This window comes from Caretta caretta, chromosome 10, assembly GCF_965140235.1.
Source record: "Caretta caretta isolate rCarCar2 chromosome 10, rCarCar1.hap1, whole genome shotgun sequence".
NCBI classification, from domain to species: Eukaryota; Metazoa; Chordata; order Testudines; family Cheloniidae; genus Caretta; species Caretta caretta.
Genome location: NC_134215.1, coordinates 43,220,721 through 43,246,825, shown reverse-complemented (window position 1 = coordinate 43,246,825; position 26,105 = coordinate 43,220,721). Strand labels below are relative to the sequence as shown.

General features: G+C 52.5%; 1 protein-coding gene across 2 annotated transcripts in view; it reads right to left on the bottom strand.

Annotated features, from left to right (window-relative positions):
* Positions 1-15,135: 15,135 nt before the first annotated feature.
* HEXA (hexosaminidase subunit alpha) overlaps positions 15,136-26,105 on the bottom strand; it is a 29,383-nt gene continuing 18,413 nt past the window's right edge. For both annotated transcript variants that reach the window (XM_048867863.2, XM_048867865.2), the window contains exons 8-14: positions 25,268-25,448; positions 24,495-24,581; positions 23,965-24,037; positions 22,412-22,592; positions 21,877-21,967; positions 17,417-17,521; positions 15,136-16,791 (exon numbers count right to left, since the gene is read on the bottom strand). In XM_048867863.2, coding sequence (XP_048723820.1) covers positions 16,728-16,791; positions 17,417-17,521; positions 21,877-21,967; positions 22,412-22,592; positions 23,965-24,037; positions 24,495-24,581; positions 25,268-25,448 — 782 coding nt within the window. In that variant the 3' untranslated portion in view covers positions 15,136-16,727. The remainder of the gene's footprint in view (positions 16,792-17,416; positions 17,522-21,876; positions 21,968-22,411; positions 22,593-23,964; positions 24,038-24,494; positions 24,582-25,267; positions 25,449-26,105) is intronic.

Sequence of the window (26,105 nt, the reverse complement as noted above, 5' to 3'; positions counted from 1 at the left end):
TGCACAGTGTCACCCAGCACACCAGTGGCAGAACGAGCAACAGATCCCAGGGCACAAGCCCAGGCCAAGGGTGGCAGCATGTCAGTAGGAGCGAATGCAGGTTGCAGAGCAGCCCTGCATGTCTCATGTTGCTTGCTCCCTTCAGGCTGGGAGCAGGAACAGCAGGCTGACATGACAGCTGTCAGTCACTTGGTGACCTCATTGGAAGGGCTTGCCAGAGACTGCCAGCGAGATCCACTGTCTCCAGTCCACTCCTGTCAGCCGTCACTCTCCCTTATATCTGCATGGGAGCATGGACCCTGCTGCTGTGCTGGGATGCTGAGCAATGAGTGTCTCGCCCAGGGGTCATATGTGGCTACCTGGCTAACAGAGGGAACTGCCCGGCCATGAGTGCATGGACCCTGTTTGACTCTGTTGTCCCCAGCAGGAGCTATTATTGATGATTATCCGCATGTTGTCCATCACCGCAGTGTCTGGGAGCATGGCCTGTGGCTCAGATGAAGGCACAAAATCTCCCTGGCTTAGGGAGATACCACCCCCCCAAACCCCTTGGCATCAGGACATAGAGAGCAGATGGCGGGGGAGCCACTGATCAAAGACTTGGAGAAACAGCTGCATTCAAGGGCATTTTCTGTCTGGGGTCAGCCTCAGGCTTTGAGGAACTCCTAGCTGGCATGAGAGCCAGAGGAGGGCCCCAGCTCCTCAGGACACGCCACCCCCAGTTAACTCCATGATGCGTCCCAAGCTGTAAGGCACCTCGCTCCAACCAGCCCTCAGCATGAAGCTTGGGTCAGCTGCCTGACTCCACCAGCCTCTGGCGACACAACACAATCAGGCCTCACTCCATCGTCCTCCAGCGCCCCGCCCCGCTCCATTGAGCACTCCCTGCACTCAGACACACTGTTCCCAAAGGAACAGCACACACCGGCTGGCAGGAGTCAGCTCAGGATCCTGACTCTGCTTAGCAGAGCACTGAGATAGAAAGAGTGAAAACAAGACTCTTACCAACAGATCTGAGCGATAGAAAGTCAGAATACTGGAAACAAAAGGCTACATATAAAACAAAATCTTAACATGCTTTCTAAAGCCTGCCCTTAACTCACAAGGCATTTCCCTGTCTCCGATAGCAGTGGTTTTCAGCCTTTTTTCATTTACAGACCCCTAAAAAATTTCGAATGGAGGTGCAGACCCCTTTGGAAATCTTAGACACAGACTGTGGACCCCCAGGGGGTCCATGGACCACAGGTTGAAAACCACTGTTCTATGGTAACGACCGCCTCCTTCCCCTCCCCCCCTTTACCTCTTCCCCTTCATTTCCTCCTGAAGCCTCTGCCAGCTCTTCATTAGCGTTTGATTCAGTATGCTAATAGGCAGCTGTTGTATAACACACAATACACAATGGTCCCCCAGGAAAATAAATGTTTCCCCCATCCTGCCTGGAGAAGTTTATCTCAAGACATGCTACCTTTGAGCGACCTGCTTTTACCTACAGCCCAAGAGCACAAAACTCTTAGTGTATGTACGAGTACCTCTGTGCCTTCTGCCAGCTGGCCTCTGGAGGCCTTTGGGTCACTGTAACTCAGGCTGGAGGGCTGGGCAGGTAGGGAAACCTGCCCTAGGAACCTGCCTCTTGAATTCCAGCCAGCAGCCTCCCAGCAGGCAGCACAGAGCAAAGAGCAATGGGCTCCCCTGAGGTGAGCGTGCACTGCTGTTGGCTGCCCCCTGCACTTAGTCCCAGGTGGCAGCAGTGCTGTAGCCCAGCATGGGTGATGGAGGTGAGACGTTCGTCACACAGGAGATCCCATGTGGGCAAAAATGTCTCAGGCCACTTTGACCATGGGTGTGGGGGGCAGAGGCCTTGGAGTGCTGAGGCCATGCCAGGCTTTGCTGGGTCTCAGGATGCTGCCCCCTCCCAGCAGGCCTCACATTCATCTCATCCAGGTTGAGTTTAAGCCAACTGGCTTTTGTCCAGGTCTGTGTCTCTGCCAGACACTGAGAGAGCAAGGAAATGCCTTTGTCTGGATCTGATGAAAAGGAGACGTAGGGCTGTGCCATTAGCATACAGATGACCCCTGGAGCCCATCACCCCCAACAGCTCTACCCAGGAGACCCCCAGCCAATGGGGTCGGGCAGGCCCCTCAGATGCTCCCCAGGATCTCTGCCACAGGATGAGTGGAAACACTCTGAGCTTCAAAGTCACGACCCCTTTTTTAGGCCACTCATAGTCAATGCCTCCCCTTCCCCACAGATAAGCTACTGGATGAGACTCCATCAGCCGCACTGCACGGTTACAATGTATGTAGCACTGTGAGTATATCTGTACACATCTGCACTTGCGGTGTGGTCCCACGTAATGACTTGGGTCTCCTGTGTGTTGGTGCGAATGGCTCAGGAGCTGGGCGAGCCCGCCGGGAGACCGGATCCCTCGGAAGGCTGACATATACACCAGTAGTTCGTTTTCCCCACTCAGCCAGCGACAGCCCTCACTGTGGGGTGAGCGGGTCTGTCACTGTGCCAAGGCGTGCCAGGTAAGCCTACTCTCAGGAATGGCTCTCATCTGATGGCAACTGTACGCGAGCAGTCATGGCAATCACACCAACTTCACATAGACCCCACACTGGGACATGCCTGCTGCAGAGAGCCAGGCAGCGGGCACTGTGTGCCAATGGGCCAGGCAGCGCCCAGATGTCAGGCAGTAGTTGCACAATGTGCACAATCCCAGAAGGCAGCCCATTGCAGGCGCAGCTCAGAGGGGCCAGGAGGGAGCTGGAGTGGGAGGAACTGAGGAGGGAGTTCACACCTGATTGGGTCCAGCCAGGCACCTAAGCCCCACCCCCTCCCACCTCCCGTTTCTCAGCAGCGCCCATTGGCCCAGTGCCCCATAGCCGGGGCTCCTTCCCAGACCCCACAGTCAGCCCTGCCTCTGTGGCTGAGACCTGCCAGTTAAAGGAAAGGCTGTTTCTCTCTCCCCGGCCAGAGAACAGGCAGTACCTCTGAGTTAGAGACTTTGAGATCCCCCGGCATCCCCCTCGCAATCCCCACTTTGGGCACCCAGAGCTAGGACAATGCATGCACCCCTGCATGGCTCCCAGCTCCTGGTGGAGCATCAAGGGCTGCGGACAAAGTGAGCTGCACCAGCCAGGGCAGCTCCGGGAGGAGGGTGTGGATCACAGAGATTAGCACTGTTCAATCCTGATTGGTAGCTGCCCTGAGCTGGGTGGCATTTCCTATCACTGGGAGGTTAGTGTGGTGGAGAGGCAAAGGAAGACATCTCCAGCCAGGGCCAGATCCCTACCTGCCAGAGGGTTGTAGGCAGCTTGGCCTTCCTTCAGGAATCACTGACCTGACCTGTCAACAAAGGGCAGGTGTTCCTCGCCTGTGTTCCTATCCATGGACCCCCCTCCCCAGCTGTTTAGCCCCTGGGGCTTTGGAGGGGGGTCAGGCAGGCAGGCACACTGCTGCTGCCCTCCATACCATGGCAGGGCAGCGGGAAGATCAGGTAGCTGGTTACGAGACCAGGTCTCTCAGGGTGTGACTAGGCCTCTCCAGCCTGAGCTGTGTCCCCGGGGCACCCCCCACTCCATCTGTTACCATGGAGGGGCAGAGGAGTGGCCAGAGTTCTGCTTTCCACTCCCTCTCCCCCCCATGTCTTGCTTGCTGCCTGCCCCTGCCCTCTGCCCGACACTGCTCTAGGAATGGCACAGCAGCCCCAGCAGATCTGTAGCCAACATGTCCCCACAGTTTCCCCAAGACTCCGATTCCTACGCCAATCTTCTTCCCATTCACCTACCCCCACCTGCTGCTCCTGGCGCTGAAGGGGTTAACACTGGGATATGCACTACATCAACCTGTCTGCCTTTACCCAGTCTTGGTACTGAATGGGTTAATGTTGTGATATGCAGTAGCCCAGTCCCCTTCCTCCAAATGCTGGCACTGAAAGGGTTAATATGATGGTAGGTCCTAGTCCAGCTCAGCTCTCTTACCCCCTCCCACCGCCCCTCTGCCAGGGAAGTAGATGCCATGGTACTCATTAGACCAGACCAGATGCCAGCCTCCTCATCCCGCTGTTATAGGAATTATTGTTTGGAGGGATCTACCCAAGCTCAGTGTGGCCCTCTGCCCCCTCCAGTCCTGGCACTTAAGAAATTAATGCAGTGCTATACATTTGCCCAGGCTAGCCACCATCCTCCAGTCCTGGTGCTGAAGGGGTTAATACTTGGAAATGAACTAGCCCAGCTTGGCTCTCTCCCTCTGCTCCAGTGCTCAAGGGCTTAACCCAGTGGCAGGCCCTACCCCTCCCCTGATCTAGTGCTGAAGGGGTTAACCCAGTGGTACGCCTCCCCCATCTGTCGATGAAGGAGTTAACCCAGTGGCATGCCCTAGCCCTTCCGCAGTCTGGCACTGAAGGAGTTAACTCAGTGGCATGCCCTAGCCTGGCCTTGCCCACATGGTAACAGATGGTCACAGCGATTTCACCTGTACTTTTCAGCACTGACACTTAATCCATTCCCATAAATCACAGGGGCCACCTCCATTATTCCTTCATTATCTCCTTCTATTCTGGAATATGTTCCCTCGCTCAGCCCAGCCCACACAGCACTGAGCCAGGCCTGGTGCATGGTGCTCTGCAGCTCCTGTCCCATCCCTGCCCCTGCCCAGCCTACCCTTTCCCTTGAGCTGGCCCTTCCACTCGGACTGGGCTAGATCCCCAGCTGGGCTAGCTCCCAGCCCTTTCATCTCTTGCACAAGGGAAGATTCTCAGGCTTAGGGAACATTGTAGTCACGACCACACAGCAAACAGCTATAGATGATCCTAGACAGGGTCCTCTAGATCCTAGAACCTGCTCCTTCTTGCTGCCATTGACATTTGGCGAAGGGTCACACTAGGTAAGAGCCTCTTGATTCTGTGTCCACTCGTTTCTCCCCCAACAAGGAACTACCCCACACTAGGGCCTGATTTTATGTCGCTCCCCAAGATGGAAATCAGGGATAACCCCATTGAAGTCGCTGGAGTTACACACATCAGGGAATCAGCGTTGACTCTTATCCCTGGCACCCAGCCCTTTCCTAACTACTCGGAAGCCATGGCAATGTAGTGTGAGCGTTGACACAGCAATATGCTGGTAGGCACAAGCAAAATGATGTCATGGTTGAAAAACTGGCTATTAGTTGTCTATTGGAGTCTAGTAGCCCCAGTCATAGATCAGGGTCCCATTGTACTAATTCACAAAAAGAAAAGGAGTACTTGTGGCACCTTAGAGACTACTGAACGAAAATAATACCTAGCTCTTACATCAGACTTTTCGTCAGTACCTCTCAAAATGCTTCACAAAGGAGGTCAGTAACATTATCCTCATTTAACTGATGGAGAAACGGGGGCACAGGAAGGTGAGGGAGAGACAGTGGTTTGAGCATTGGCCTGCTAAACCCAGGGTTGTGAGTTCAATCCTTGAGGGGGCCATTTAGGGATCTGGGGCAAAAATTGGGGACTGGTCCTACTTTGAGCAGGGGGTTGGACTAGATGGCCTCTTGAGGTCCCTTCCAACACTGATATTCTATGATTCTATGAAATAAAAACTAAGGAATCCAGCATGGGAGAGGTGGGCTAGCCCAGGAGAAACAGCAGAGAGCAGCTGTTAAGAGATAAATGAAGGTCTCAATGCCTTGTTGCACCTGGGACTCTGAGCCAGTCACTCAAGCCCACACAATTGAGAAGGAGTCTTGGAAAACTACTGATTATCCCATCAACACAGCAGATTCAATTGGTGATTTGAATGACATGGAGCTGTCAAGTCCCACTCTGCAAGGAGTGGGAGAAGCTAGAAACAGTCCAAGCCCCAGCTACGGTGATCAGATGTCCCGATTTTATAGGGACAGTCCCGATTTTTCGGTCTTTTTCTCACATAGGCACTTATTACCCCCCACCTCTTGTCCTGATTTTTGACACTTGCTATCTGATCAGCCTAGCCCCAGATGAAATGTCACCACCTCAAAATGCATCAGAACTGACGTGGCTCCTCGGCATGATCGACTTTTGGTGCTAATTCAGTCCTGAGCTGGCCCTAAAAGGCCAAGTGTTCTATGGATGACCTACAAGAGACACTCAGGAATCAAATGCAGTTGAGGATCTACAGAATCAACTGACCACCTCCCACTATTTGCATGTTATGTTGTTTTGGAGCCTACAACTATTTGGGCAGTTGCGGGAGGGGTGGAGTGCTACTCCACTTAAAGACGACTGGGAGCCCTTAGCATGTTTTTCCAGGTGACTTTCACACTGCAAGAGCAGGTATCCCCTGCTAGAGAGAGAGGATGAAATCCTGACCCCATCAAAGTCCCGGGGAGCTTTGCCATGTCTCCTCGACTGTCTGGTGCGGGCATGGGCAGGCAAATGTGTCCTAAGCTATTTTCAGGGTCTTGATAATATCAAGTTTATGACAGACCATGAGCCACCCACACCATTAATAAACAGCAACGGCCTAGTCAAGGTGCCCTTCAGTCCCAGAGATCTCTCATGCGATTGGAGAAATTTAAACCTGTATGAATCATAGAATCATAGAAGATTAGGGTTGGAAGAGATCTTAGGAGGTCATCTAGTCCAATCCCCGGCTCAAAGCAGGACCAACACCAACTAAATCATCCCAGCCAGGGCTTTGTCAAGCCGGGCCTTAAAAACCTCTAAGGATGGAGATTCCACCAGCTCCCGAGGTAACCCATTCCAGTGCTTCACCACCCTCCTAGTGAAATAGTGTTTCCTAATGTCCAACCTAGACCTCCCCCACTGCAACTTGAGACTGTTGATCCTTGTTCTGTCATCTGCTACCACTGAGAACAGCTGAGCTCCATCCTCTTTGGAACCCTCCTTCAGGTAGTTGAAGGCTGCTATCAAATCCCCCCTCACTCTTCTCTTCTGGGGACTAAACAAGCTCAGTTCCCTCAGCCTTCCCTCGTAAATCATGTGCCCCAGCCCCCTGATCATTTTTGTTGCCCTCTGCTGGACTCTCTCCAATTTGTCCACATCCTTTCTGTAGTGGGGGGCCCAAAACTGGATGCAGTACTCTAGTTGTGGCCTCACCAGTGCCAAATAGAGGGGAATAATCACTTCCCTCGATCTGCTGGCAATGCTCCTACTAATGCAGCCCAATATGCCATTAGCCTTCTTGGCAACAAGGGCACACTTTTCACTTATATCCAGCTTCTCATCCACTCTAATTCCAGGTCCTTCTCTGCAGAACTGCTGCTTAGCTAGTCAGTCCCTGGCCTGTAGCAGTGCATAAGATTCTTCCGTCCTAAGTGCAGGACTCTGCACTTGTCCTTGTTGAACTTCATCAGATTTCTTTTGGCCCAATCCTCTAATTTGTCTAGATCACTCTGGACCCTATCCTTACCCTCTAGCTTATCTACCTCTCCCCCCAGCTTATTGTCCTCTGCGAACTGGCTGAGGGTGCAATCCATCCCATCATCCAGATCATTAATAAAGATGTTGAACAAAATCCTGAGTGATCCCACTGTTTCTTCAACTCTGGGTGATAGAGAAGCCCACATAGTGACCACTTGTTGGGGCGGGTCAGCCATGGCAGAAATTAGACCTGATTAAATTAGCCCCTAGCATTATACAACTAAGTGTACTCATGGCTACCAGACACAGCTGGCCCAGTTTCCAGTGGGGATCCTACATCCACCTGTGACTCCTCTGCAATGAGATGGGAACTCTCCAAAACTGCAGAGCTGATTTCCTATGGCTATCATGTTGTAGAACCACAGACCTTGCAGGACATGATGGAAAGGCTGCATGTGGGACACCAGGGCCTCACAAAATGCTAGGCATGAGTCTCAGTGTGGTGGCCCAACACAGAGCAGGAAACAGTGAGGAAGGATGGCCCAGTGGTTAGAGCACTAGCCTATCACTTGAGAGACCAGCTCTCAAGTCCCTGTTCTGCCACAGACAATATGTGACCTTGGGCAAGTCACTTGTCCCTCAGTTCCCGCTCTGTACTATGGGAATAATACCCTGCTTTGCCAGGGAATGGATACATTAAGGATTTGTGAAGTACTCAGGTACTATGGCAAAGGAAGCCCTACAAGCCCCTAAGATAGTTTGAAGTGAAAAGGAAGGTGGCATCACGTGACTCTTACCAAATGACCAGAGAGACACAATTCGAAGGAGCTCTTAGCGTGACGTGAGAGGTTTGGAGGAGCTGTGTAAGGACCAGGACTTACCTATCAGGGAACCATTGACTAGGGCCATACAGATTCTATTTCTCATTGGATCACCAGGTCACAGAGCAATAGAAAGGCAACTTCTCTCCTTCTGGCATCCAGGAGGAATAACCCTGGCCAACAGGCCATTGTCTGCCCACTTCAAATTCCAAGCTTTTGGGATACAGTATCTTTTCAGGCATATTTATGCCAGCACCCACCATTCAGCAGGGGATGGACTGGCCAAGATAGCAGCACAGAGAATTTCACCTCAAACCCCCCATGCTAACACTGCTGAGCTACGCCCCACCGGTCCCTGCAGTCAGCCCAGGGACTTGTCAAAATAACGCTGCCCCAGCCCTAGAGGTAACCTCCATCCCCTGGGGCCCCGAAGAAATGGCTGCAAATCCAAGCACACTCAGACCTTCTGCAACTGGGGAGTGCAGCCCAACACTTAAGCCAGCTTTGGTTATCACCTGTCCTCACCATATCCTGACACCCTACCTGGCTGAGACTGGTACCAAGTACTCAGTGCAATAGACCAGGGCCATCCTCAGCTGCTCTGAAAGCCTGTTGATTGGCCGTGTGACCCTCAGAGAAAAGGCACTCACCCCACAGCTGTAGATTGTTATGGTGACACTTGCCCTCACCCTCCAGAACAGTCTTTACACATTGGGATGTAAAGGTCCAGGTGCATCCACCAGACAAACCCAGGCTCAAGGCCAGAAGGTGAATGGGCAGGGGCTGAAGCCAGTGACTTGGCTGGATCTCTACATGCTGTTGGTAAGTATTTACTCTTGCTAAGGACAGTTTGTGCCAAAAAATGGTGGGCAAGACGTGTGGCTGTGTGTGCTGTGTCTGAATTGGTAGCAAGAAGCCAGGTGGGGTGGGGGCTGGAGAGATTGTAGCAGAAGTGACAGAGAAGCAGAGAGAGGGAGGAGCTTCTGGGATAACGCTGGTTCCATTATTCTAATAAAGCAACTCTGGGATTCTTTACCATTGGCACATAGCAAAGTAATAATCTGAGCCCTTTGGGTGGGGGCAGGGAAAGCATCTCTGGAGGTGGCAGGGGGCAGGTACAGCCTTTATCTGAGCCCCTCGGGCAGGCATGGGGCAGTGTGTGAATGGTGGCACTCAGGGGGCTGGGCACAGGATCTGAGACCTCAGGTGGGCACGGGGCAGGGTTTGAATGGTAATGATGGGAGGGGGCAGCCTGGGCATGGGATTTCTCTGAGTCCCTCCAGTGGGTGTTGTGTTTAGGTAACTAGGGAGCTGGCCTTAAACAGTGTGGCCATGGCAACCAGGACCCCAACCGACCTACAGTAATGAAACGCCACCTGCAGCTGGACCTGCTGATCCCTCCTGGGCTAGGCACCTGCTAGCTCCACGGCACGGGACCTGCTGTATCACAGCAACTGCCCTAGCAACAAGCAGGGGCCCTCCCAAGCCACTTGGCAAGCAGCTTTGGGAAGCCAACCTGACCTCCTGGGATGTGCCCCTCCGCAGCCACGCCCAGTGCTGCAGCAGAACGGCCCCCAAGGGAGGCAGTGCCGGCAGGCCCAGAGAGCTCCCCTTTGTCCCATGCACAAGCAGCTGCCAGCGGGACTCCGCTCCCTCCGGCGAGTCCCCAGCATGGACCCTCCTGCCCAGCCTTGGGCCTCTCAGCCTGCTATGGGGTGGGATGGCTCCAGGGGGGCGCTCTCACTAAGGACAAGGGTGGAGGAGGAAGAGGCCATGCAGGGCACAGTAGGCCGCTGGGAACCAGAGGCGGCCGCGGAGGGCGCTCCTCGAGATCATGGGTGAGAGCATTCAGGGAGGGAGAGGAGAGCCCTGGGGACTGCGGGATGGGAGCTGGGAGGGGATGTCACGTGGCATGGCCCTTACAGCCCTTGGCAGGGGGGAGGGGAGCAGCCCGTCATCACACACACCAGCATGGCTGGCCCTTTGGGGGCAGTTACATTGAAGGCCAAGAACAGAAGGAGCCAGGGAGGGGGGTGTTCTCCTGCCTAGGGCTGATCCCTACAGGGCAGGACAGCCTGGGGCAAGCAGGCCCTGCACTGCACCTGCCCTGTGGATAGACAACAGCCGCCAGGTGCTTTTCACTCAGCATTCTCACCGCCGAGCTCTGAGCAAGGTAATAATCAGCCATCTGCTCTTCCAGCGGAGCAGGGCTGGAGGATGGAAAGCTGCATGCCAGGGCCCCGCCCAGCGGGCACTTGGGCCCACCAGCTGTGCCCTCCAGATCTCAGCTCTGAGCTCCCAGCAGGCCTGGAGGCCTGGAGGGTGTGGGTTCACTCCTCAGGGGGTTACACAAATGGCTGAGGCAAAGTCAGGAGAGCAGCAGCTTTTATTTCAATGGCAAATATCTTTTCCTAAGCGTGATACAGAGTTCTGGAGCTTTCCCAGCTCCTGGGTGGAGGAGTTACACATTGGGGGGCAGGTGAGAGAGCATCAGGCTGTAGGTGGGGTATATCCAGGTGTGTTTGGGCACAGCTGAGTGACTCGGGCATGTGCACACACCATGAACGTGTAGGGGCACAGCCCGCAGGCATACCTGCAGCTCTGGGAACGTACAAGTGTGTGCACAATGCTGTGAGCACCTGACAGCATCTGGCTGTGCGGGTAGCTCGAGATCTCGCATGGATACTCGTGGCTGTGGCAGGACAGCTGGGCAAGCGTGCCTCTGGGCGCATGGCTGTGCGTGTGATGGGGCATGGCGGATGCAGGGGTTTGGTGTGAGCATCTCCGTGTCTAGCGCTCTCAGGGCACTGACACATCTGCGGTGGAGCTGAGTCCTGCTTGCCAGCCGACAAGAGAGAGTCTAAGGCGGCTCCTAATGGCACAAGTGGCATGGGGCGAATGCGGCCTTCAAGGCAGAGGCAGCTCCACTCCGAGGCCAGAACACCGGGAGTTGTGTTATTACCGGCTCTGGATTATTATTTGCTCCCTGGGCTTTTTTTCCTCTCCAAAGAGAAAGAGCATTTTCACTCCCACTGAACTGTCACCGTGCCGGGCTGTCAGTCGCTGCTGTGGAGTGCCAGTGCTGGGAGGGGCTCAGCACACTGCTGACGCCGTCCGTGCCAGCAGACAGGTGGTATCATTGGCTGTGCTTTGCCTCCCCCACACCAGACGCTGCAGCAATGACTAACTCCATCTGCTTCTCCCCAGCCCCCTCCAAGCTGTGACCCCTTACTTCCATCCCCTCCCCTCTTCATAAGGGTCTGGGAACACCAAACCCCAGTGGGTAGAGCCTGGACTGAAGTCTGGGGTGAGCTTAGCATGCTTCCCGCCGCAGGGAGCACTGGCCAGAGCCCAAACTTGCTTCACAGGGGTGGCTTCCCTGGTATCGCTCTCCAGAGGTGGGGCGGCCTTGTGTGCTGGATGGGGGGGATACACCGAGCCCCATCCATTGATCTCAGTGGTGTTACACCAAGAATGAATTTGGGCCTTGTCTCTCAACTTCCCACGTGGGACTCAGGAGTAAGCCATCACCCTCCCGAGCTGTCTCCTTGCCTTAGCGTCATTGGGCAGCTTTCCACAAGGCCAGGACTGAGTGGGGACAGCTCGTGGGACATCAACGTCTGCTCAGTTCTGCAGCTGAACCTGGGGCCCCATCTCACAGGCAGTCCGAAGCTGTGGCGATGCTAGGTCAATTACCTCCCCCCCCCCGCCCCCAGCCCTATGTGCGCAGGGCCATAGTTCAGCTGAGCAGGACACCCAGCTCCCATTGGCAACACATGGGAGTTCCCCCTGAAGCACCCACGGCTGCAGCTGAAGTCAACGGGAGATGCTGGGGCTCAGCACTTCTGACAAAGCAGCCCACAGGTGGTGAGTCAGTCACTCCAAGGCCACCACTGGCAATCTCCGAGTCTTACCTAAGCTTGGGTAAACCAAGCTGATCCTGGCCTTTGGGTTAGTGCAGCCTGATTTTCACAACAAATCCCTGATGTGGATCGGGCTGCTCTGTCCCGCTGGCACCTCCATCGCATCCCGTGGCCACTGCAGCCCTGCCCAGACAGGCAGCAGACCGCCCTCAAGCTGCGGAGTGCAAGAGAGAGAGCAAGGTAGCCCAATGGTTCTAGGAACAGGGAACGGGACAGCACCTTTGCCTCCAGGCTGGCAGGGCAGATCCAGCCCAGACTGACACCCATCACAAGTCAATCTCAGCAGATGGTCACTTGGTGGCCAATGGGTGGGGGTTTGACTCCACTTTACAGCTGGCCCCATATGGGCAGGTGCAGCAGAGAGACCGAGGATCAAAGGGAGCGAGGGAAGCCTAGTCTACTCAAGGTTCTCATACTGTGCCCATCACCCCATATCGGCGAGGTGGTACACTGATGGGTGCTACAGGGGAAAGTGACCCCGCTGCTATCTGGGTGGGGCTGGTCCGGTCCTGTGTCCATCTAGCCCCGCTCCCAACTCAGCTCTGGTTTGGCAGCTCCCTGCTGGGCTAAGGACCCCCTTAGTGGCTGCTGAGCTGTGGTGAGGGGCTGGCCCTTAGACAGCAGTGTAAGACATTTTACCAACAGTCCCAGAGCGGCTGACACACGGGATAAAAGAGGCAGTGAGGGGAAGGGCAGAGAGGCAAGAAGTAAGGGTGAAAGAGGCCGAGAGGAGGGAGACACCCCGCTCTGGGTGGGGGGGGGGGGAGGAAAGGCGTGAGGCAGGAGGTGAAAGGAGCAGTCAGACAGGAAGGACATATAATGGGAGGCTGAATCCCTCTCTTCCGTGCCAGACAACAAGCAAGGCCCTTTGCTACCAGAGCACAAAAGATGCTCACCCTGCTGCTTCTCATGCTGTGTCCATGCTGTGGGGTAGAGAGGGCTCCCTAAGGCAGCCTCACATTCACTGCAAACCGACTGGAAAGCCAGCCTGTGGGAAGTGTGTGTGTGGGGTAGGGGGATCTCTGCTCAGAGTGCAGGCGACCAGGCCTGACAGCACAACCAGCAGCCCCAGGGCTCTGCACTTCTGTGGCTGGGGGGGTAGGGCCCCAGTCTCCCCATCACCCAAGCTCTGAAGCCGAGATCGGGCGTAGTGCGAGCGGCAACCCGTGCCAGTCAGCCTCCGCCTGCTCGCACCGGCTTCATGCGGAACAAAGGCGCCCACGCCACATGGTAACAATTTACGCTGCATGGGAAAAGCTATAGTCACTTTTAAAAATAGGAAGGGATGAGAATCCCTCCCCTCCATGTGGGCTGCCCCTCGCAGAAAGGGAGAGGGGCGCTCATCCCCAGAGCAGTACTGCCCCCTGTTGGCACCTCAGCCACACTGCGTGAAGTACAACTAGCCACTCCAAATGTGATCATTGTCCACAGGCCTCTGCCTCCCCCAGCCCTGTGACTGCGCCAGGAAACTGGCTGAGGGATAACAGGGTGGGGTTACACTCAGGAATTGCTGCCACAAAGGGGAAGCCAGGCATGATCCTCAGCAGAGTCACCCAGAGCTGGGTCACCAGGCCAGGCGGTGTTTGGCCTCCAAAGCAGGGCGCAGCTGGCCCCAGGTTGTTCTGGTCTTAGCTCAAGAACTGGATTTTGCAGGATTATGCCAGGGCTCTTTATGTGCCGTCTCCCTCTCCTACCCCACCCCACGCTGCTCCAAGTGCCCATGCTACCACCCAGGCAGGGCCGTCCCTGCTTTCCCACCAACCCCCCACAGAGAGTCTGGGCTGTGCTCAAGGCCTGCAGGGCCTGGGAGGCCCGCCCCACCTATAGAAGTTATGACATTGCTTTAAAAATCATGAGATTTTTTTTAAAAAAAGAAATGTTGGGATCTTTTTATTCCCCTTGTGGAGTTTTGAGCCCTGAGGGATCATGTTTTCAAGCTTATTTCCGCACTGAGGGCTTGAAGTTTTTAAAATGAAAGCTGAGATCTCACATAACCCCAGGACTCCAGGAGCTAGGGCTTCAAGAAAAAACACCAAGTAGTGCCAGTCTCACGATGAAATCATGAGAGTTGGCAACACCTTTTAAGATAAAAATGTATCTGGATTTTCCAGAAAATTGCTCTCAATAAGTTGGATGATGTTTAAAAGAGTTAACAAACGTACATGGATAAAAGAAATACTACTGCCTAGCTCTTCTATACTGCTTTTCATCCATAGACCTCAAAGCATTTTTATCATCCCCATTTTACAGATGGGGAAACTGAGGCATGGAGAGGGATAAGTGACTTGCCCAAGGTTACCCAGCAGGTCTACAGCAGAGCCAGGAATAGAACCCAGGCCTCGAGTTCCAGTCCAGTGCTCTAACCACTATGAAACACGGCTTTCCCGTGATCTTTATAATAAAAATCATGCATACTAAACCACTTGCAACTAAAGGCACCAATGGGAAGTCTACCTCATTCAGCACAGGCTGTGTGGCACAATTCAATGTACTTTGAAGACAGCAGTTTCCTGTTTTCTTTTTTGTTTTGTTTTTTAGTAACACACATTGTAGGCAGTAAATTCATTTACCCCAGTCTTTAAATCAGATACAGTGTTTAGGCTGTTTTAACTGTTCTTACCCTGTAGGTCATGGCACTGCCCAGATTGCTGCCTGGAAGGGGCACCCTGCTATGGAAAAGGTTGGGATTTGCAACACTATTTCATATTACAATGCAGGGCCCCTGGAAATGTTCCCTCTTATTCCCTCATTTAAGAGCACCCTCCATGGACATAGGCCAGTACTGAGGGCTTTAGCTCAGAAGTGATTTTAACCTTTTTCATTTGTAAACCCCTAAAACATTTCAAATTAAGGTGTGGATCCCTTTGGAAATCTTAGACACAGACTGCGGACCCCCAGGGGTCCACAGACAACAGGTTGAAAACCACTGGCCTACGTAAACAGCAGATCTCCCAAGACTGTCCCCTAGTGGTGACAGGAAGGACTGCAGACATAATCGTCCCTTTAAGAATATACCCTAGAACTAGAGATGAAAAATAAATTCAAACTCAGCCATTTCTGGATATTTTTAATGAAAATGTAACAATCATAACATCTGAACAGTTGTAGAGAAGTGACAGCACAGCAGTGGCTTATTTAAAGCAAAGTCACATAGCGTTCCTACAGTGCAGCATCTTGTCCAGTTCAGAAAAATTAACCCAAAACCAGATACCAGTTGCATCGGTAGGGGCTTTCACCAGGAGATCCTAGCTGTCAAAGACAAGTGTCTCAACTCACTGATCATCTAGTGAACAACTAAGCTGGTCCCTGCCTCTAGGAGTGTACAATCAATTCAATAAAGACTAGAAGAAGGTAAATCTGAGCCGACCCTCACTGCAGGGACTCAAACACTGGGAAGTTGGATACGCTGACTGACTCCTGTGTGAGGCTGCATACCCGACAAGGGGACTGGCCAGTGAGGGCCCAGCGGGGATTGTAATATCATTGGGCAATTCCCTCAATTCCTAAAAAGGAGAAGGCAAGAAGGAAGCTGAGGGAGGAATCTGGAGTTATTGCCTCATAGAGGCTTTGGGGGGGGCCACTCTCTTGAGACAGGCAAGAGAAGAAGGCAGCATCCAGGGTAAGGAGCAGAGACGGTGGCATGAAGAGGAAAGCACAACTGGGCTGCAGGCAGAGTTAGGAGGAACAAAGAGAAAAGAAACAGCAGAACAAACAAGGGCTGGGTTGAATGGCTAGTCCCCACTAACAGCTTGTGCATTGGTGCGGAGAGAATCTTACACGCCAAAGGTGTGTCCACACTAGGAAGGGGGGGGGGGTGTTACCACACGGTAACAGCTTAGCATGGAGAAAGTAGTCTGCAGTTTTAAGACCTTCAGTGGTCAAGGTAAAAGCTAGGCGGAGCCTAAGGTTTCATCCAACCAACTAAGACTACAACTGCCTGCCCCACCTGGCTAAACCCCTTGTGCCCCCAAGACCTGAGACAGACACAGACCAGTCACAAGCTATACAGTTAGGCACACAGCGCGAGCTAAGCCAGCCAGGCTCCCAGCAATATCATCATGCTCAGGCATGTTCGGGACAGGGAGCAAACCCTGAGCTGAGGCCTCTGCTCCTGGAGGTAGGCAGGCATGGAGGTAGGCAGGAGTGGAGCCGTTCTGCTGCACTAGGAGTCGGGTGCAGTAGCACATGCAGGTCAGGGTCTGCAGGCTTCCCTGCTGGAGTGGAGCGGGGGGCGTCCGCTCTGAAGCGACTCTCACTCTGGTACTGCGGCACTGCATATGTCACTACAAAGTAAAGAGGGTTTGTAGCTGCCAACCCGGCAGCTCCAGCCTGGGCTCTTCCACACACCAAACCCTGTGCATCCCCAGTGCAATAGCTGACTGGAGCTACCCTGCTGCGGATGGGCCAGGAGCCTCACACAGCCTGCCCCGGCACTGGGACACACTGGAAAGGCACCTTCTCTCTTTGGGACTCCTTCTTTATTGGATTTAAAATTCAAACAGTAGAAAAAAGGCAAAGTATCTAAATCAGCTCATTGCAAGAACAAGAGCAACAGGGACGACCTGTAGCACATGGGAGCAGCTATTGTCTGAGATACACACACAGCACGCAGGTCGAAGGGGTGGGGGCAGCTGAGCTCTCCGTTCAGAACCCACTGTATTCAGGATCACAGTATCCTGTAAAGAGAGGTTGAGCCTGGATGCCTCGCCTGGAATAGAAGAGACACAGGAATACTACACAGAACCCATTCAGGCTTCCAGTCCTTAAAGGGGAGGGAGTTACTCTTAACCCTTTGGTGCCCTGATGAGAGTGATGTGCTGAAGTACAGGGTTCATTTCTTCTCTCCCCTGCATACTGAAGTTTTGAGGTATCTGATGATATTTTAGGGCTCAGGAAAGTGAGGGATTAGACCAGTTTTCACAGGCTAAGCAGGGTGGAGCCTGGTCTCTACCTGAAGGGAGACCCTCACGAAAAATCCACATGCTACAAGCAGCAGTGCTGGCAACTCTGTAGGGAGTGCTCTGCCACTGAATCAGCACTGAACCAATGCTTCAGCATGGCACTAGGGGTGCTGTGCTGCTGTGTGGTGCCATCTACCAGAGTTGGCAAACTAAGGTCCTGACCACTCATAGGCATTAATGATGCCATGGCACTTTGCATAACCCCTGTGCCCTGGTGAAATCCCAGCAGCCAGTTACAGTCTGCCTCCCTAGATTCCCTAGCAGCTCCAAAGGGACTCACTCCTCACTGCTGCCCCACCCCAGAGGTGACTGAGTGATTTCCTGTGTCTAGCTGGGGTCTTGGATGAAAGGAGCTAGGCAAGTCACAATTACCTGAGCAGTGTGCAGCGGAAATTTGCCAGTCGTCTATATGCATCTTGCAGACCTCTCACAGTCTTATTGCTCCACAGCCTCTCAGCTATAGCCCCAGCTCTTGGCCTTGAGGAAATGAGATGCAAAGATGTGTTACTCTACACTGGAAGTCAGAGGGCTGCTAAGAGCAGGCGCTCCCAAACACTCCTGCACTGAACTGTGAGATGAAACTGTTCCTATTGAGGCAGAAATGCAGGGATGTCAGCAGAAAAGCTGGACTAACCTCCCGGGGAACGCAAAGGGCTCCAGTAGCAATCCCTGGGAGTGGAGAGGCATTACTAACACCCAGGCTGCTATACTTTGCTATACGTGGGGTCAGCACAGACATGATTTACAAAAGGCTCTCTGAGGCCAGGAAAAATTGGAACAATGATGGAGGAGGCTGGGGAGCTGTGAGAAGAAGAATGTCAAATATGCCTTGAATATTATTAGTAACTATTAGTCCTTAAGACCTTAAAAGAGAAAAGTAACCATTCTATTCCCTTCTCCATGACAACCAGGATTGCACCTACAACTCCTTCCAAATGTTAACTCCTCCTAAAGGAACTCTGGACAACAAGAGATCAACATCCACCTCCAGAGTGCAAGACAGATGGGGTTAAGAAACCTCAGACCCCCAGAAATAAGAAACAGGAAACACAAACTCTGCAAGCTCTTGTTACTCAGACAAGTTCCTCTCATGAGCAGCATGTGGATAGAGCATCTTGTGATGCTAGCTGGCTGCTATGAACACCCCCTTTCTCTTGCCCATAAAATCCCGAAGGAACCCCTTGCTTTCTGACAGCGGTGATCGTTAGCCTGTTTCATCCTAGGAGTGAATTAAGTGCCAGAAACTTTTTTGGGGCAGAGGGGAGCAACTATAAATCAAATAAACTGTTCAAATAGTAGCTTATTGTGAGACCCAGAAAACTAAAGGTTCCACAGGACAAACTTCCCAATACCCCAAGAAATCCAACCAATTAGCTTTCACCCCAAATTTTAAGATGTACATTTGCTTGCTTTATCAATCAAATGCACCCTCTCTCCAGTCTTGTTCCTTCAAAATATTTTCTCTTGTATTGCAAGCCCTCAAGGATGTGAAATGCTGTATATATAATCAAAGAATGAATAGGCTAGATCCACTAAATTTAGCAGAACTATAAGGGATTTTGTTGGTTTTCTTTTTCAATTATTGTTGCACTCTAGAAGTGATATTAATTGTAAAGAACATGGAGGAAAAAGACCATTGACAGATATAAGCACCTATACAGGGTACAGCTTTGAAATATTGAAAGAAATCGCTTAAAAGGGGAGAAAATTCCAATTAACAGTAGGGATTAATAGAGAACTACAATCCTTGAAATGAAGAACAAAAACCTCTGATAAAAAACTTCTGATGAAAAAAAAAAACATTTACTGGCTATCGAGGGAAGCAGCAGGAAAACTGAGTGCTGAAATGTGAGTTTGTTTGGTCAGTATCCAATTGGAAATAAAAGCCACGCCCCCTCCAACACTCCCTGTCCCTGAAAAGGTGTAAAACTGAGGTCACTGTGGGGGTGGGGCTCAGTTCGCTGAACCTTCTCTCCAAAATATACTGCAGAAGTGAGATTCAATACCAGACACCTGACCAGCCCCTGGAATGGGCAGACTCTCCCTTTCCTGGGTTCCCAGCACAAAGGAGGGGTGAGATTTCATTTCAGAGATTGTATTTATTTCTGTTCTTTAAATAAAAACCTGGAAGTTCCCTTGTTGAGTCACCACCCCTTCTAGTGAGACCTCAACGAACCCTATATTGAATATATAAAATTGGCCGAAGAGAACCTCAAATAATCATAAAAAGAAAAGGAGTACTTGTGGCACCTTAGAGACTAACCAATTTATTTGAGCATAAGCTTTCGTGAGCTACAGCTCACTTCATCAGATGCATCCAATGAAGTGAGCTGTAGCTCACGAAAGCTTATGCTCAAATAAATTGGTTAGTCCCTAAGGTGCCACAAGTACTCCTTTTCTTTTTGCAAATACAGACTAACACCGCTGTTACTCTGAAACCTGTCAAATAATCATAGAATCATAGAATATCAGGGTTGGAAGGGACCTCAGGAGGTCATCTAGTCCAATGCCCTGCTCAAAGCAGGACCAATCCCCCACTAAATCATAACTTGAAGAAATTGCTTTTGATGTTTTAAACTAGTCCTTTTTGTACCAAACACTAGGACCACACTGCTAAGATTGCCTTAAAACAAGTACATCCTAACTCTTTGCAGAATTACTTGAAATATGACAAATGTACTACAGATACTAAAGAATTGATAACTGACAATTATAAGCATAATAAGAAATATTGGTTATTTGTACTATTCTATGGTATAAACAACATGTTGTATTCCGTACACACTAGAACTTCTGACATCTAAACTTGACTATAGACTATTGATTTTATACTTATGTGGTTCTGGCTGAATAAATAAACTTGTTGATTGGTTAAGAACAACTCAGTGTCCTGATTAGAAAAGCACTGTCCCAAGGTAAAAGTAAATCTGAAAAGAAGGCAGTGTTAATGAGTAAACTATTGCTCCCTGTACTAAATAAAAAGGGGTTCTCTGAATTATTTTCCATTCCAATATTGGCTAGAACATTTATTCAATTGGCAAATCTAGTTTGTCAGGTTTCAGCTTTAAAATCTAACTGGCACCTGAGCAAATTAATAACATTGACCCATTCATGCTTCCACGTCACTGGGAAAGCAGAGTGCCATTTGCCTGCGGGATTAATGGTGTGGCTGCAGCTCAAGCCAGCACACCCAAACTAGCCTTAATCTAACTAGCTCAGGGCCCAGATTAGTGAAGCTGTGGGAGCATGGGACTTCAGCACAGGCTGTACAAATCTTCCCAGAACTGCCATGGCTTCGCTGTTACTGGTACCTGAGCTAAATTAAAGCTAGCTTGGATATGTCTGCACATGTGGCAATCACACCCGGTGATTGCAGCATAGACAGACCCTAGAAAGGTGGGTGGTGGGAAAGAAGAGAAATAGGAGTCTCTTAGCAAACAGGATGTTATGCCAATCCACAGCCATTACACTGAATGTACTTAAGGAAACCCCACCTGCTGGTTCCTTGCAGATGTTCCCCCAACAAACACCAACATGCCTATCATTGCCATACCTGGAAACAGACTGAACGGGGTGGGATGGCAGAGCAGACAACACAGGATTACATGCTCACGAAGTTTTGCAGCAAAAACATGAGCCCCTGCCCCTGCATAGTAAAGTATAAGTGGAGAAGAGGAGAAAGCTGAGCTGAGATTAACCAGTCTTTCTACAGAGGCTTTAAGACAGGAAGGTTCGCTAAGTCCTGTATAAGGGTCCCTAAATCAGGCATTGATCAACAGTTATATTAATTCATTTAGAGCTTCTAGGGGAGAAGGCAGGAAGGAAACAAAAGGAGGACGGTAGCACGACAACCGCATAGAGGTTTTACAATGCCTCCCTCCTGGGGGAGGTAATGAGTTCCACAGGGCCTAGAGAATACTAGCTGACACCTCTCCTTTGCTAATTGAGCTGGGGGGCCTGGAGCAGGCCAGTTTGGCATGAGAATGACAGGAGCAGAGCAAGGCCACTGGTCTGGTGGGACAACATTTTAAGTCAATGTAATTATTTTTTATTTTTATAATAATTTAGCAAGTGAGTGTTTAAAAAAAAAGCCATTGGAAAACAAGAGCTCAAGGAACCACTTTGTGCCCAGCCTATGATAACAGCCAGTTAACTCTGCTCCAGCAGGAACTGGAGACTGTAAATAATTCAGGCCATTCAGTTCAGCACAAGGCAGTCAGATGGAGGTGGGATTCACTGTAAGGCACAAGGACCAAAGCCTGGTACCATTCAGCACCCAAAAGATGGGGACTCTAAAGCACCGAAGCACAGCTGCTCATCTACAAAGGTTGCCTGCCACTCGGGGCCTGTGCATTTACAGTGGAAACATGCCCAACTGGAAGGACGCTGTCTGCTAAGATCTGCCAGTACATCTACATTCTGAAAACAGGGAATCCTCCACTACACTGCCTTCCTCCCATAGAGTGTCGTGCTAGGCACAGGTCCCCTACACCCTGAGCCGCTATGGATGCTGTGATGCACTCACCACAACGTGGGGCTTCCCTCTGTGGAGTTTCACTATATCCAAGCAGACAGCCATAAATCCAGGTTTACAGGTGAGCCAGCCACTACAGCGATGGGAGACAGATCAGGAGACCACCACACCTGCTGTACTCCCATTGAGACACAGGGGCCCAATTCTCCTCTTCCCACAATCTCACCCTATTGGCCCCAGTGGAGTGGAGTTCCCTGCAATTTACACAATGCAGTGGGAAATCGGGCCAAGGACCATCACCCATGTTAGAAGAGAAGGGCTCAAGCCAGCCCCCCACCACTCTGATGGGTTCTCTTACCAGAGCCTGGGCGTCAGGTTAGTTACATCCACATATTCACCCCACATGCAGGCCTCTCCGCCAATCACCAGCTCCTTCTGCTCAGGGCTGCCTGTCAAAAGAGACATTTGTTCGAATGACAAAGGATCAGAATATGGGGTGGCATGTCCCCTCTGTCCCCGCCCACAGAGAGGAGTCTGTTATAGCATCCAGCTACAGGGCTTAGCTAATCAGCTCAAGCTGTAGAGACTCAGGCTTCTGCCCTGGAGGTCCCCGATGGCAAACATCAGCTACACGTGCTGAAGGACAGTTTGACTGTTTCACGCCAGAGGGAGGCTGTTCAGTGCCCATCCCCTGACAAGCAGGGCAGCTGCCAGTCACTGGAGCCAAGGACACAGGAACTTGTGCTCACTTGGTTCAGCAGTAGGAAGTACTTGACTGGCCTGCTTGTTAGTTGACTGACCAGCCAGGACTGCTACATCACCCCCTCGACAGCCAGCTGTGTGTGAGGCCCCACAGGGGAGGCTGACACAGCCCACATGTGCAAGGGACACACCTTCAAACTCCAGAGGCTCCACCTGGTAAGCCGTCTGCCAGTCCTGCCCATATGAGATGCGGTTGAGATACCAGGGGGCAGAGAGCAGGGCCCTGTAACCGGCCTTGGTGACTCGAGCTACCTCCTGCTGGTACGGCCCGGCGTTCTCCCGCCATACGTGGATGATGGTGTCTGGCTTCACCTGGCCACACATGACAGAAATACGCATGATGCTCCATGTAAGGGGTCAGCGTGCCCCATTCCCCTAGCACACGAGAAGAGCCAGGCCAACAGCCCCCGAGGCAATCTGCAGCACACAGCACTGCAAGGCACACACCACCCACGTGGGGACCTTCAGCAGGGACATGGGAACAGTGCCACCCAAGGACGACCCTCAGTTCACACTCCCCAGAGCCACACACACCCCTGTGCTGTACACATTTTTCTCCTGCTAGCTCAGCCTGGGACCCTGCAGCAGAAATGGGAAGTCACTGCTGCACTGGTAATGGCAAGAGTCAGCAAGACGATTCTTCTAGACAACCACACCCCTACCTGACAGCAATGTAGCACAGGCATGCTGTGCCCTCATGTGAAACTGACCCCACGGAGGGCACTTCCGTCATCCTTCCTACTCCACGCACCCAGCCCAAAGGGTAAACTAGGAAGGATGCTCTAGCAGACAGGGCACTGGACTAAGACTCTGGACTTCCTATGTGACCTCGGCCAAGTCTCTGAGCTCTTCCTGTGCCTCAGTACCCCAGACTACAGCCCCTGCAAGCCTCCCAGTGAGAAAAGAGTGTGAGGTGCTCAGTTACTATGGCAATGAGGGCCGTGTAAGTACCTAGACAGCTCGCTCCCAGGGGAGTCCCTGCTGCTCTTCCCCTAGCCGACGCCCTCTCTGACCCCCACAACCCCCTCAAGGTACCAGCAGAAGTGGCTGGCTTCAGCTGGGGAAAGAGAAGCGGAAGGGGCCTGGAGAGAGAGATGCTGGGAGTGCCTTCCCTGAGGAAGGAGCAGCAAGGCTGCAGCAGCAGGGCAGCTCTGAGTTCTCAAATGCCATGCCAGCAAGTGACAGTGCCTGGTTGTATTCCTCACCCACCCCCACCACCAGCAGGGTCATGGTGTGAGCCAGCCCCCTGCACTGGCCTGGAGTGGGTATAGTGAGCAGCTGATAGAGTAGGCTGTGACCGAATAGCCACAGGTTGTGAACAGCACACCTGCTGCGGAGGGAGCTATGGACCTAAAGGGAGAGCATGCCTGGGACAGGATCAAAGACCTGCCTCTTAAGGGATCAGGCCACAAGGAATCAGGGGAAGAACCATGGCTAACAAAGGAGGGAAAAAGCCCATGGGCGAGGGTGGAGAATTCCCCCCACCAACCCCTGGCCCAAGAGCAAACCCAGTGCCTGGCAGAGCCCAGCAGGGGATGGGGCAGGAGGAGACCATGCAGTAAGCAGACATCCCTCCATCAACACACAGCCAGGCCCCTCCATTCCCAAGGCATACTGAGACACACTGCATCGGCTGTTGCTGAGAGCCAGGGGCCTGTAGCAAGGAAAACAGAGTGGCTCTCACCTTCACGCCATTATCGAACACCTCCTGCCACACTACATAGCCCTTGCCATAGGAAGAGATGATATCCAGCAGCCTGGAGCCAGGAGAGAAGCAGTACAGAATAAACAGGGACAGCTCCCCCATCACTGAGCTGCAGTGACCAAGGAGAGTCTAGCCAGAGCCTCCATCATTCAAGTCAGGGCCTGTGTCTAGACAGGAACATTACCTAGGCCAGGAGCTTACCTTGGTTCTCTCCCTTCCCCATCCCAAGGCAGGTCCTAACCAGGGCTCCCAGTCCATCACCCACCCACTATCGAGAGCCATCACCAACCCTGAACCCCTTTGGGGTAAACTCTCCACACAAGCCTGTGTGGGACAAGGTGTGGTGGGGCCATACCCAGGTACCAGCTTTGGAGTGGAGGTGGGTATTCTCAAGGGGGCCTGCTCCCCAGGAGGAAATACAGAGTGGTGGGGTGGATGTGTGAGCCACGGAAGGCACACTGGTTGTGCTGCAGCTGCTGCTCTCTGCAGGCCCCTGTCACATCCCTCACCTCTGGATGTAGAAAGACTCCAGTTTGGCGTAGTCTTGGCCAAACCTCATCCTCTGCATGAAGGCCTGGATTTCTGGATTCGACCTCCTGTGCATCAAAGAGAGGAGCAGTATGAAAGCACAAGCCACACTGTGGAGCGTGCAGCACCCTGGAGACATGTGCCGAGAGCAACAGGAAGGAGAGCGAGTCACGGGGCTGCTGTGCCTCAATGGCCATCTCTACAGGGTGGGAGGGATCGTCCCCAATGGCCTGAAGGATGCAAGCCAGAGAGCTGTCTCTGGATGGGCTGGTGGTGTCTGCTTCCCTCGGGCAGCCGCCCAGCGCTAATGTCTCTTGCGTTGTGTAGTAGGACAAAGGCTGGGGGCTGATTTGTTTTATTAGGCCAAGAGTGACTGCTAGTGAGGAAGGATGGTCTGTGGCCAAGGCACAACTCGGAGGACCCGGGTTGTGTTCCCAGCTCTGCCACAAACACAGTGTGACCTCATGCCTCTCTGTGCCTCAGTTCCCCCACTGATAATAGCACTGCCGTGCCTCCCTGTCTCTCTTTTCTATTTAGCCTGGAAGCTCCCTGCGGCAGGGACTGTCTCTCACTGTATTTACGTACAGTGCCTAGCACAGCAAGGTGTCAATCTCATTTGGGGCTTCTAAGCACTGCTATAATCCAGACCATTCCTAGCTAGTGATCAGAGTCGACAGTCCAACGTCATTTATCCCATGGACTTGTCCCTGCTATCCTGGCCGCCGTCGAGCAGCTACAAAGAAGCGTAACCCACCAGCAGGTGAAGTCAACCTCGTCGCCACCAAGGTGGAGGTAGAAGTCTGGGAACACAGTGCTGATCTCCCTAAAGAGCTCTGTCATGAACTGGTAAGTGGTGTTGAGGATGGGGTTGACCGGCCCGTGGACCCCGGAGGGAATCGAGCCTGCATAGCAGGGCGTCAGCAAGCCTGGAGCACCTGGATCAATACCAAAAAATGCTGTAAGGAAGAGTTTACGTGCCACCAAGCTCTGGGTCACTGGCTGGCCAATGCCATCTGCTGCTCCCCACCACTGGAGGGGACAGTCAGGCAACTCCAGGCACAGCAAACAAGGGAGAGGAGAGAGCAAAGGCTCCACACAGGACAGGCAGCTGCTTGGTTGGAGCTGTCTTCTCCCATCTCATGCTTCAGTAACGCACATGCCAGTGCACAGCCCCCAACACCAAGCGAGCATATCCCAGCCACAGATCTCAACACACAGCACACAAGTGGGGTATGTCCCATCACCCCACTGGACAGGGGCAGACTGCGGCACAGAGAGGGGAAGTGATGTACCCAAGGTCAGCCAGCAGGTCAGTGGCAGAACTGGGAATAGACCCAGACCTCTGGACTCCCAGTCCAGTGCTTCGTTTGGGTCAGGCAGCCTCAAGTATACCAAGAAAGGCTGAGAACTCTGCGGCTGCGCTGGAGCAGGTAGCTGTGTGCAGGGAGTCATCTTTGCAGGATGGGAAGGGGCCAGAACCTGACCCCCTCCACACCAGGCTCTTAGCATATGTGAGGAGATGGACTGGGAAATGTAACAGTTACATGGCCTAAGGTCCCACAAGGGGGTGATGGCTCCAGACTATTGTGCTC